Source organism: Vipera ursinii (assembly GCF_947247035.1).
Source record: "Vipera ursinii genome assembly, chromosome: Z".
In the NCBI taxonomy this organism is placed as follows: domain Eukaryota; kingdom Metazoa; phylum Chordata; class Lepidosauria; order Squamata; family Viperidae; genus Vipera; species Vipera ursinii.
Window position 1 is genome coordinate 24,280,472 of NC_139517.1, and position 13,904 is coordinate 24,294,375.

General features: G+C 40.5%; 1 protein-coding gene across 1 annotated transcript; it reads left to right on the forward strand.

Annotated features, from left to right (window-relative positions):
• Window positions 1-12,371: 12,371 nt before the first annotated feature.
• LOC310650067 (olfactory receptor 6F1-like) lies at window positions 12,372-13,319 on the forward strand (the record flags this gene model as incomplete). Its single annotated transcript, XM_083378903.1, has 1 exon — window positions 12,372-13,319. One exon carries the CDS (start codon window positions 12,372-12,374, stop codon window positions 13,317-13,319), a length of 948 nt encoding a protein of 315 aa, XP_083235029.1.
• Between the last annotated feature and the right edge of the window lie 585 nt (window positions 13,320-13,904).

A 13,904-nucleotide genomic window follows, 5' to 3' on the forward strand; every position in this document is an offset into this window, starting at 1 on the left:
CTGTCCAGTCTCTTCTTAAAAACCTCCAGTGTTGGAGCATTCACCACCTCTGGAGGCAGGTTGTTCCACTGGTTAATTGTTCTAACTGTCAGGAAGTTTCTCCTTAGTTCTAGGTTGCTTCTCTCCTTGACTAGTTTCCATCCGTTGCTTCTTGTCCTGCTTTCAGGTGCTTTGGAGAATAGCTTGACTCCCTCTTCTTTGTGGTAGCCCCTGAGATATTGGAACACTGCTATCATGTCACCCCTCACCCTTCTCTTCATTAAACTGCACATACCCAATTCCAGCAACTGTTCCCTATATGTTTTAGCCTCCAGCCCCCTAATCATCTTTGTTGCTCTTCTCTGTACCCTTTCTAGAGTCTCGACATCTTTTTTACATCGTGGTGACCAAAACTGGATGCAGTATTCCAGGTGTGGCCTTACCAAAGCATTGTAAAGTGGTATTAGTACTTCACTTGATCTTGATTCTATCCCTCTGTTAATGCAGCCTAGCATTGTGTTGGCTTTTTTGGCAGCTGCAGCACACTGCTGGCTCATATTGAAGTGATTGTCTACTAAGACTCCGAGATCCCTCTCACAGTTACTACTATTGAGCAAGGTACCACCTATACTATACCTATGCATTTGATTTTTCCTGCCTAAATGTAGAACCTTACTTTTTTCACCATTGAATTTCATTTTGTTAGATAGTGCCCAGTGTTCGAGTCTGTCCAGATCCTTCTGTATCTTAAGCCTATCTTCTGGAGTATTGGCTATTCCTGCCAGCTTGGTGTCGTCTGCAAATTTGATGAGTTCCCCATCTATCCCCTCATCCAAATCATTAATGAAGATATTGAAGAGCACTGGGCCCAGAACAGAGCCCTGGGGCACCCCACTGCACACTTCCTTCCATGTAGATGTGGTTCCATTGAAGACCACATGCTGACTACGGCCTTTCAGCCAGCTACGAATCCATCTGGTGGTAATGCTGTCTAACCCACATTTTTCTATCTTATCAAGTAGTAGGTTGTGATCTACTTTATCAAATGCCTTACTGAAGTCCAAGTAAATTATATCTACAGCATTCCTCTGGTCCACTAGTTTTATCACTTGGTCAAAGAATGCAATAAGATTTGTCTGGCATGATCTGATTTTGACAAAGCCATGTTGGCTTTTAGTAATGACTTTGTTTGCATCAAGGTGTTCGCTGATTTGTTGTTTGATTATCTTTTCCAGAATCTTCCCAGGTATTGAGGTCAGGCTGATAGGTCTGTAGTTTCCTGGATCTATTTTTTCCCTTTTTTGAAGATGGGAACTACAACAGCTCTCTTCCAGTCCTCTGGTAGTTCCCCAGTGCTCCAAGATCTTTGAAAAATATAGTTCAATGGTTCTGAGATCACATCTGCCAGTTCCTTGAGAACCTTGGGGTACAATCCATCTGGTCCTGGTGATTTGAAATCGTCTAGGCTGGACAGGTGCTCACTTACCATTTTCTTGCCTATCTTAACTTGCGTTTCTATTCTGTCTTTTATGGCACTGGTTTTGGTAGGTTGGACTGTTTTTTCCCTTTGTGTAAAGACAGATGCAAAAAATGAGTTAAATAGTTCTGCTTTCTCCCTATTGCTTGTCACCTTCTTGCCACTTTCCCCCACTAATGGACCAAACATTTCCTTAACTTAATATGTTAAGTTCAACAATTATTACATAATTTTTGGTAGCTAATCTGCCTTCACTTTGGCAATACAAAAAGTAGCAATATAAGGATACATACCCTACTCCCAACCAGGCCCTTATGAAAGGCACATTTAATTCTGATACAAGGCATAATTTTAAGCATCATTTAAAAATAATAATCTACTCTAATCTGTAGTAGTATTGTGCCTTTCAAGATTTCTGATTGTTACTGTCAATGATACCTGCAATTTGTTTGAATTGTCTCATTTATCGGAACCATGACAGTTACATTACTTGGGGATGAGGCAAATTATAATTACTTTTAAAGACTGTCCTCCCTCCCTCCCATTTCTTTCTCTCTCTCTCTCTTTCTTTCTTTCTTTCTTTCTTTCTTTCTTTCTTTCTTTCTTTCTTTCTTTCTTTCTTTCTTTCTTTCTCTCTCTCTCTCTCTCTCTCTCTCTTTCTCTCTCAAAGGTATGCACAAATATAACTTTGTATATTTGGGCTCTCTGAAAATGTACATAGTCATTCAGGTCTAATCATTATACAATTATAATAATTTATTGCAATGATAGCGAACCTTTTAGAGACTGAGTGCTCAAACTGCCACCCAAAACCCACTTATGTATCATTGGATGCTGGGTGGGTGTGGCCCATTGGGTGGGTGTGGCCAATTAGGTGGGCGTGGCTGTGGTGGTAATGGCAGACTAGGTGGGACTAAAATGTTCAATCAATCCCAACTTTCCGAGATCTTTTTTTTTCCCGCAAGAACTTGAAATTGATTGATTGATTGAAACTTTTCGCCTAAAGCGAAAAGGTTTTATAAAACCCAGCTGAAAGCCTAGGACTGGGGTGATGGTGTGTGGGCCCACAGAGAAGGCTCTGTATGCCACCTATGGCATGCGTTCCATAGGTTCGCCACCACGGCTTTATTGTATTCTACATTCTGAGTGTCACTTGATATAACCGTGTCACTAATGAGGAAACTGAGCAGTGAAGTGGATCCAGTAAGTTGCAGGCTATTCTGATGGAACACTGAATGCATGTAGCTGGCCACATTGTTCTCTTGCCAAAATATTATACCTGAAAAAGCTATATGATGGGAGCTGCCAAAGGTAAAGCAAAGATGGAGTAAGCCATGTAAACCTCGATATAAAATGTTAAGAAAAAATGACTTACACATAGTGAACATCAAATGGGAAGATGTCTAAGACTCTGTCATGGATAGGATTCATTGGAAGAAGCTTGGTGCCCCATGTGCTATGTGTGAAAGAAACAGTGATGATGAAGATGATTCTTTATGGGCATTGTTGAATATGATCTGAGTTTCTGAGAGACTGCTTACTTTCCATTGTTTTTGTAAAGACCAGTATAGACAATTAAAGAATGTCATCCTATGGAGTCAAAGAAACAAGAGCACACTGTTTAAATTCTTGGCCTCTGGAATCAAGAGATTCACGTGGCTACCATCATTCTACTGTTCAGGAAATTGTTGAAGATCTAGTTGTTAGTCTGGCCTTGGGGAGAGACTGATTGTGGAACTCCCTTTTTCACTTTCCTTTGCTTGTTTTCTGTTTTGATTTTGTACATTGCTCTTCTTTATTTTCTTATAACATGTTGGTTTTCACTATTTTGGATTATCAGATTCTATTGTTTTTGTATAGAAAAGATATGAATAAATCATATTTTTGAAGATAATATAAGAATCACACAACATTAAAATTTGTCTCTGTGTCAGGACCCACCTCAATCCACATCTTAGGAAATAAGAACTCTTGGATGCAAGTTTAGTCCAAAAGGAAAATGTTTACTAGGAAGGAATCGATTGTGGGAATACAAGACGGAATCTGAGAAAAGTTACATTTCAATCCTATATAAACCATTCCCATTCCAGTCCCTCCCCTCATCCATTTGGTCAGGCTGTCGTCAGTTGCTAGGTGTCAGGTCCTTTCATGGGAAAGGGAACTCTCCTTGGTTTTATGGTTATTGCTTCCCTTTTTCAGTTGTAAATGAAGACACAAACCAGATCTGTCTGTCCCCCTCCCTTCCCCCGTTAAAACATCCCCTGTTGTTTGAAAATCGCTTTAGTAACCATCCTCTCCCCCCCTCAGAGAGATGGCAGAATCCCCAGTAATAGCACGTTGTTCTACCTATACAATTATGAAATGTGATATAAATGGATTCTGACATTCGGCTCTCCTTTCAGAAAAAAGATGAGTCCATCTGTGGGGAAAGAAAACATATAAATGTTAGCCTGGTTTGTTTGGATATTCTGTATGAAACCTCTTAAGCAACTTAGGTGCTTTAACATGGAGTTTGTTAACCCACTCGTTTTCTGAGGAGGGGAGGTGTTTCCATGCCACTAAATATTGTATCGTTCCATGGTGTTTTCTGGAATCTAAGATTTCTTTCACTTCAAAATGTTGTTCTCCTTCCACCATGATGGGGGGTGGTGGTGGTGGGATTTTTTCTCGTAGTGGAGATTGTTGTTCTCTCTTTAATAGACTGCAGTGGAAGGTTGGGTGTATTCGTCTAAGATTTTTGGGTAGTTCTAATTCAACTGTTACTGGGTTTATGATTCTTTTAATTGGAAAGGGTCCAATATATTTTGGTCCTAGTTTTTTACAGGGTTGGTGTGATTTCAGGTATTTTGTGGATAAATATACCATCTCTCCTACCCTAAATTGTGTGGGATCGGTTCTTTTTTTGTCTGCCTGTGTCTTGTATGCTTTTCTGGCATCTTCCAACGCTTTCCTAACGATTGGCCATGTATTTTGTAATTGAGCAATCCATTCCTTCAGATCAGGGATAACCGGTTCTTTTGGGGTTAGTTCTGGTATTGGGTTGAAACTCTGGCCTGTAGCTACTTGAAAAGGAGTGTAACCTGTGCTTGAGTGGACTGCATTATTATATGCTACTTCTGCAAAAGGCAGTAGGTCCGTCCAGTCGGACTGCTGAAAATTAATATAGCATCTCAGATATTGTTCAAGTATATTATTAAGTCTTTCAGAAGCTCCGTCTGTCTGAGGATGGTGACTAGATGACAGTCCTTGGGTGGTTCCTAAGAGGGATAAAAATTCTTTCCAAAATGCCGATGTAAATTGCACCCCTCTGTCAGATATGATGCGTTGTGGTACCCCGTGCAATCTGTAAATATGCTGTACAAAAAGTTTTGCTAATGCTTTTGCAGTCGGGATTTTTTGGCAAGGTATGAAGTGTACTTGCTTAGAGAACAGATCTGTGACAGTCCAGACTACGGTGTTTCCATTACTTTCTGGCAGTTCTACGATAAAATCCATGGCTATTTCTTTCCATGGGGCTGAGGGGTTTGCCACCGGTTGTAACAGGCCTGGCGGTTTCCCTTGCAGTCTTTTGGCCATCGTGCAAATTTGACAGCTACCCACATAGCTTTCTATGTCCTTTTTCATAGATGGCCACCAAAATTGCCTTTTAGTTAAGTGTAAGGTTTTTACAAAGCCAAAGTGTCCTGCTGATTTTGTATCATGGTACAGTTGCATGAAATTGATTCTCTGTGTGGCAGGTATATATAGCTTCTCCCCCACCCACGGCAGTCCATCTTTAATTGTGCACACATGTTTATTTTTCTGGAACCATTCATCACTTTCCAAAGATTTCCTGAATTCTATTCCAGTTTGGCTATCTACCTTCGGCTTCATTTTTTCTTGTGCCCTGGTGGTGACTGGTGCTGCCAGTTGTTGTTCCGGTACAAGTGGTTTAAAGTCAGTAACTCTTGTGCTGTTATATTGGGGCATGCGGGATAATGCATCTGCCAGGAAGTTCTTTCCCCCTGGTAAGTGTTTGGGAGTGAAATTGAATCGGTGAAAATGTTGGGACCAGCGGGCTTGCTTAGGAGTGAGCTTCCTGGGCGTTTTTAGTGCTTCCAAATTTTTGTGGTCTGTCCAGACCTGGAAAGGTATTTTATTTCCTTCTAAAAATTGGCGCCATGTTAGTAATGCCCACCTCAACGAGAATGCCTCTTTTTCCCATATTGGCCAGCGTTGTTCTGTTTCTGTGAGTTTTCTGGATGTGTATGCGCATGGTTGCAATGTCCCCCCATCATTTTCTTGTAATAGTACGGCTCCTACCGCTACATCACTCGCATCTGCCTGTATTACAAAAGGTTTGTCGGGATCTGGGTGTTTTAGGACAGGTTCAGCAGAAAAAAGTCTCTTTAGCCTCTCAAATGCTGCTTGACATTCCATTGACCATTTCAGAGGCTGGCTGGGTTTCACGGGTGACCCCCCCTTCGTTTTCAACAAATTTGTGAGGGGCATGGCTATTTGGCCAAATGTGGGGATGAATTGGCGGTAGAAGTTTGCAAACCCCAGGAAACTTTGCAATTGCTTCCGTGTGCGGGGGGGTGCCCACTCTAGTACTGCCCTTTCGATGCCCTTTGGAGATATGCGATATCCCAGGTAGTCGATTTTTTCCTGATGGAATTCACACTTCGATAATTTAGCATATAAGTGGGCAGCTCGCAACTTCTTCAGGACTGCTCTGACTAGTTTGATATGTTCCTCTTTGGTTTCTGTGAAGATAAGGATGTCATCGAGGTAAACCAGGACCCCCTTATATAGGTGCTCTCTCAGCACATCATTAATTAATTGCATAAAGACTGCAGGGGCCCCTTGCAGTCCGAATGGCAATACTTTGAATTCATAGCACCCCATTGGGCAGTTGAATGCAGTCTTCCATTCGTCTCCTTCCTTAATCCTAATATGGTAGTATGCTTCCCTCAGGTCTAGTTTGGTAAAAATCTTTCCTTTCGATAGGTGGGATAACATATCCTTCATTAGGGGAAGGGGGTACAGATTACATTCACTAATTGTGTTCAAATTTCTATAGTCCACAACCAAACGAAAGGACCCATCCTTCTTCTCCCTGAACAGAACCGGGGCGGCCACTTTGGGTTTGGCAGGCTCAATAAATCCTCTTTCTAAGTTTTTCTTTATGAATCTCTCCATTTCTGCCATTTCCCTTGGGCTCATGGCATACATCCTGGGTTTTGGGAGTTTTGCCCCAGGTTTGAATTCTATGGTGCAGTCTGTGGGGTGGTGGGGGGGGAGCTCATCTGCTCTTTCCTCACTGAAAACCTCAGCCAGGTCCCTGTATTCCTCTGGTATCTCTGGTAATCCCTTCTCTTTCCCCACTGCTGCTGTCTCCTCCCTCTGGGTTGGGGGGTGCTTTTGGAGTCTACGTTCTTCTGCCCCCCATTTGGGAAGTTGAGTTCTGCTGTCCTCCAGTTTATCCCGGGGTTCCATTTCTTCAGCCATTCCAGTCCTAGGATCATTGGGCATTCCATGCCTGGGGCCACTATAAACGTTATGTCCTCCTCATGGGGCCCCAGTGATAGGTGGATTGGTAAAGTGGCTAGGGTGGCTGGTCCTCCCCCTGCTATTGTCCCATCTAAAAGATGTTTTAGTCTCCTCACTGGGATGCTCAATCTCTCCACCAGCGTTGGGCTGATAAGGCAGCGGATGCACCCAGAGTCTATCAGAGCTTTTATTTTGGCTGCTTCAGGCATAGGGGAAGCTAATATAGTCACTGTCTTAAGTATGGGTGGAAGGGGTCCACTTACCAATGGTTCTCCCTCTGAGCTGTCTTCCGAGTTGTCCACCGTCCCTGCGGTGCAGGCCGGAGTCCAGTCCCAGTTCCTGGCAGGAATTGTGGACTCTACAGCCTCTGTCCCCTTCATGGAAGATTCTTTTGTGTTGCCTTGGGGCTTCCCCGGCTTCTTGGAGGATGATGCCTCTGGTTTTCGTGGGGGGGCTTTTGAACGACATTCTGCAGCATGGTGGTCCTCTCTCCCGCAGTTGAAGCAACTTGTTGATTTTTTGGCTGTGGCTGGTGGGTTTTCCCCCTCGCGTGTTTGCTCGGGTGGCAGGCGGCCCCATGGTTTTCCTCTGCGGTGTCTCTTCAGTAGGTCTATTTCCACTTCCTCCGCCAGGATGTACCAGTCGTCGAGGTGGGGTGGGTCTCCTCGAGGCAGGCAAGCATCATACAGGTCGTAGTTCAGACCGTCTTTGAAATGGCTAAGGAGGATGTCTTCTGGCCAGTTCAGCTTGCTGGCAATGGCTCGGAATTCTTGGGTATAATCAGCCACTGCTCGCCTGCCCTGCCTCACCGTTTTGATTCTCTCCTGGGCCTTACGGTCAGCCAAAGGATCCTCGAACCGTCGCCTCAAAGATGACATGAATCGGTTGAAGTCGTTGAGTTCTGGGGCGTTGGAGTCATGCAAGTTCACCACCCAGTCTGCAGCCATCCTGTCCAGGGCAGATTGCACAATTCGGATGCGTGTTTTGTCACTGGGGATGTCCCGTCCATATTCTTCCATGTAGCTGAGGACTTGGGTTAGGAAAAATCCCAGTCGTGATGGCTCCCCCTTGAATTTGACTTCCAGGGGCGGGAGTCTTTGGCTGGAGCGTTGTCTGCGCCGTGGCCAGTATCGCTCCTCATCCTGGTCCCCATCTGTGGTTCTGGGGGGGGGTGGGTACTGCTGAGGCAGCAATTCCTGTTCCATTGGATGGCCCCGGGGTTTCAGGTGTTCGATCCCCTCCGTTACCTTTCCAGTTGCATCCCCAGGCGCTGCCTCGGTTGCGATTTTCAGCTCTCTCCTCCCTCAGTGAACTCAGGGTTGCTTTCATCAGATCAATGGCCTTTTCCAGGATCCGCTCCTCCTCGCTGGCGTGCAGGGAACTCTCCATCTCTTGCCTCCATTCCGGTTGGTGGTTACTACGCCTCAGGGTCTTTTCTCCAGAAGCCTTTTCCCACTCACTTTTCCTTCCAACGCCCATCGACCACCGGGGTTTTCGGTCGTACTGCTCCACCGCTTCTTCCCCGGGGGAATATGCTGCTTCAGTTTCCCATTGTCTCTGGGATTCCATTTGGGGGGAAGACTCCCCCTCCATGGGGCTTCCCTCCTCTCTTGCTTTGTCGCCAGACATTTGTATTTGTTGCAAAGTCCCCCGGTAAGGTTTTTCCCTTCCAGGTTGACTCTTAAAGGAGATTCCATCTACTGTCAGGACCCACCTCAATCCACATCTTAGGAAATAAGAACTCTTGGATGCAAGTTTAGTCCAAAAGGAAAATGTTTACTAGGAAGGAATCGATTGTGGGAATACAAGACGGAATCTGAGAAAAGTTACATTTCAATCCTATATAAACCATTCCCATTCCAGTCCCTCCCCTCATCCATTTGGTCAGGCTGTCGTCAGTTGCTAGGTGTCAGGTCCTTTCATGGGAAAGGGAACTCTCCTTGGTTTTATGGTTATTGCTTCCCTTTTTCAGTTGTAAATGAAGACACAAACCAGATCTGTCTGTCCCCCTCCCTTCCCCCGTTAAAACATCCCCTGTTGTTTGAAAATCGCTTTAGTAACCATCCTCTCCCCCCCCTCAGAGAGATGGCAGAATCCCCAGTAATAGCACGTTGTTCTACCTATACAATTATGAAATGTGATATAAATGGATTCTGACACTCTGCCTTTTGGAATATTTCAGTTGAATAATCCATAAATTTAAGTCCCCAGCTATTCATGATGTCATTTGCCTTTTTTTTTAAAAAAAAAATATGGTTTACAGATGTGGATTATATGTGGACAAACATAGGGAACTATAATAATTCTTTATTGAAACCAGTCTATATGCATGTTGAAATATAAAATTATGATGCATTTTGGTATATTTTCTAAATTAGCTGGGTTAATGAGATGAAACCTCATTCAAACAAAATTCCCTCTTGAGGTTTACTAATTTATGAATCAACAATTGCTGTATTTATTGAAATTATGCCCATTTCTTCTGGGGCCTAAAATCAAAGGAAATATTCATAACAAATATATATAAAGTTTGGAATGCATGGCATTTGAAACAAAGCAACCAAGTTGATAGCTTAGGAAAGCATATTATTTTAGAGGTTTTTGGGCAGTGGTAAGATTCAAATATGTGACCAACTGGTTCTCTGTGTGGATGCCACTTCCGGAAGTCCTTTCTGGGCTTAGGTAACAAAAAATTAGCTATTGGTTCTGCTGAAGTTGTGTGAACTGGCTGAATCCCACCACTGGTTGTGGCTTTTTTAAGCAAATCATTGGAAAATATCTATTATCCGCACATAGGAGATAGACAAACACACAGGCATGTGTACATCTACTTTTATATCTCTGAATCACATTTTTCAAAGTATTGTTATGGTGGCCTAAGGTCTTCATTAACTACATCAGAATAATAGCAAGGTAAGTATCATGATATAATAAATTACTTTTAATTTAATTTAATTTTTAATTACTTATGCCAAAACCCTTACCACATGAGCTATTACTGAGTAATTAAAAAAGTTTTTCATGTCCCTTGAAACTAATGCAATAAATATTCTTAAACAAGCTTCAATCCTGAAATAAATTTACAAGGTATTAAGTTTCAAATTTTCCAAGTTATTTTCTGATTAAATTCTGATAAATTTAGATAGATATACAGATAGATAGATAGATAGATAGATAGATAGATAGATAGATAGATAGATAGATAGATAGATAGATAGATGATAGATAGATAGATAACCTTTATTGTCACTTTTACTGTGGGCATAATGGCACACATTAAATATAAAATTCAGTTGCTTGCTCTAAAAGTGTACACATACATAACACACATTTAAACATACTATGTACAACATATGTATAGACCTACACCTTTACATATAAGTAATATATAAATATTAATCATTGTCCATCTTGAATAAATAATGGAAGGAGGAAGCTTTAGAGTTCAGAAGGTTAACACTGTATGGAACAAAACTGTGACTGAATCTAGATGTTCTGCTTTAGATACCACAAAGCTTCCTCTCAGAAGGTAACAAAGAAAACAGGTTGTGAAGAGGATGTGTAGTGTCCCAGACAATCTTACGGACCCTGCTCAAGCAACACTTATTTGCTATGTCTTGGATGGAAGAGAGAGAACTGCCAATAATCTTTTCATCCATCTTCACCACTCTCTGCACCCCATTCCTGACTGAAGCAGTGATGCTTCCAAATGCTATGTGACATGATGCTCTTGACTGTCCCTCTGTAGAAAGTGGTAAGGACAGGGGGAGGAAGATGTGCTTTTCCCATGTGACACAGAAAATGCATGCAGTGCTGTGCCCGCTTCACCAGTGTCTTGTTGTTTAGTCACCAAGCCAGCCTACTTGTTAACTGCACACCCAGGAATTTGATGCTTTTAACCATCTCCACAGGTGAATCATTGATGCACAGACAGTATGGCTTTGCCTGTCTTTTCTGAAATTGACAATGATCTCTTTGGTTTTTATAAGGTTTAAAACTAGGCTGTTTTCCTTACACCAGTTCACCAAACCCTCAATCTCCTTGCGGTAAGCACCCTCACTGTCATCTTGAATAAGGCCCACTACTATTGTATCTTCCACAAACTTCACAATAAGGCTGGTGGCAAACCTCGGACAACTGTCATGGGTCAATAGAGTTTGAATTTAAATAGGAATTGATATCTAAAAATAATAAAACCCAAGGAAACGTACAACTACGAATAAAAGTGGTTGTTTATGTTATATAAAGGGCTGGGAAATGAAAAGGAGTGGTAGTTCTAAATATAATGTACCGTAAAAGATGTATTTGTAGATGTACTAGCAGTCATGGAGTAGAACTTCATCTTCAATTTTAATTTAAACTGAATTATAGCTAAAATAAAACAAATGGTTAGTATTTTTATGGTTCCTTTAATTATTTTTTATTATTTTATTCAAAGCCTTTTGTACAGTCATGGTGTATTTTTTTTTCAGTTTACTCTTTTCTTTCAAGACTTCCTATCCATTGGATAGATTTTTGTAAATTGTACTTTTCTAAACTCTTAATAATGTGCACAACCTCAAAATAGGTATTTTCATGATACACTTTCATTACAGAGAGTTGCCAGCCAAAGAAACAGCTGATTTGGAGTCTGATGGAAGATTTGACAAGAAGATAGTATATGGAGAAGGTCCTATGAATTAGGGTAAAACTATCATCCATATAGCACACACTTACATTATGTTATAAAATTTCAAGAAAACATAGGTATAATAGGTATAATGAATAAATGTAAATCATTGGATGTACTGTAGAAGCAAAGGAATGATAATCTTTTGTTAATTTGCCGAAATTTGCAGTATATTTTCAGGTCACATTCATAGATTAAATAAATGATGTCTAAATAGCTAGATTGTAGGGGAAAGTGCTCTAAAATAAAAATATACAAAACAAAACATTTTGTAGAAAAAATACAAAAGTCTACTGAAATGAAATATGCACATTTTGTATTATTTTTTTTTTAAAAAAAATAATTACATTAATGGAATGAATGGAATGAATGTAAAATTTGAAGGGTACAAAAAGTGAAGAAAAAATTGACAAATTAGTCCCATTTTACTATCTTATTTGGATAGTCATTGTCACATTTTGAAAACATCCTGTTACGCTTATAGCTAAAGCGGTTATTTCATTAGGATACAGTATATAAATTGTCTTACTTAACTAAATTTAATTTTTCTTTTACTCACATAAAATAAGTACTACTAAAATTTAAAACATGATATAAATCTGTGTGTTAATATATGGGTAAAGTTTTCAAATGAACAATAATATGTATTGTATGACATTCTCAAGCTCTAGATTTTTATTCAGCTTCTTTTGACAGGCAAATGCTCTGATACCGATGAGAGAAGGAAATGGCTCAAGAGTGAAGGAATTTATCCTTCTGGGTTTCCCTGGATCTTGTGAACTGCGGATCTCTCTTTTTATAGTTTTTTTCTTCATGTATGTCCTTACAATCATTGGAAACGTATCTATCATAGTTTTAGTGAAGAACGTTCAGAGGCTTCATACACCCATGTACTTCTTCCTCTGCAATCTTTCATTCCTGGAAATATGGTACACATCAGCCTGTATTCCTAAGATGTTGTCAATCCTTGTTGCTCAGAACCAAGCCATCTCATTCATAGGATGCCTCACACAGATGTACATTGTTTTCTCCCTGGGATGTACAGAATATTTCTTGTTGGCTGCCATGGCTTATGATCGCTATTTGGCCATCTGTCACCCCTTACACTATAATATCATTATGTGTAAAACTCTTTCTGTACAAATGGCATTTGGCTGTTGGACATGTGGTTTCTTAATTATTTTGTTTCCAGCCTTCTTTATATCTCGATTGTCTTTCTGTAACTCTAATGTCATCAACCATTTCTTTTGTGATATTGATCCTTGGATAGTCCTCTCTTGCACAAGCACTTATACAGTGGAAATTGTTTGTCTTATTCTTTTTGCAATTGTCATTATGGGATCCTGCATGATTACCTTGATTTCCTATATTTATATCATTGCTACAATCTTAAGGATTGCATCAGTTCAAGGACGTCAACGAGCTTTCTCCACTTGCTCTTCCCACCTCACAGTGGTGATTATATGGTATGGTGCTACCATTTTCCTTCATGTCATACCTTCCAAAGAGCAGCCAAAAGAACTCACAAAAATAATTACTGTTTTGAATACAGTTGTCACCCCCTTGTTAAATCCTTTCATTTATACACTGAGAAATGCAGAAGTGCAAGAAGCATTGAGGACTGTACTTAGGGCCTCAGCTATAAATCTAAGTAATAGATAAAATAAGAGTAACAAATTAGCTTCACAACACCCACAAAGGTAACATTGCATTGGGTCCTTATGTTAACAATTAGAAATTAACTATTTGCAAGCTTATGGAATGTTCTGCATCATATCCCGTGGGCCTTTCATCTAAGTTTTAATCATGATTAAAGAAATGAAAATGGAAGACATTTCTAAACATGTGCAAAATTTCTTTCACTAGATATAGAGAAAAAGAACTACAAAAGTTCTTGACAATAGGTATGTTATTTTAAAGAAGGGAACAAAAGGTTTACAAATTTACTCTCCTCTATGAATCAATGCTTATTTAAGGTTTTGCCTTCAAGTTTGATTTAATGCACAATATGAAAGTACGTGGAGTCTCCTAAAGACTCTCTGAATAAATTAAATCCAAGCACTAAACATGTAATGAAAAATAATTATAACAAGCTGCTGTTTATGGGTTGTTAGTAAGTGATACAGATTATTTTCTTCAAAATAAATTATACTCTCTGATTACAGTTAGAATGTAAGCAAGATATGAGACTTCCAGAAGAATGGCTTCACTGAAAGCTTATGTTCCCTTCCTTGTATATATCACAGT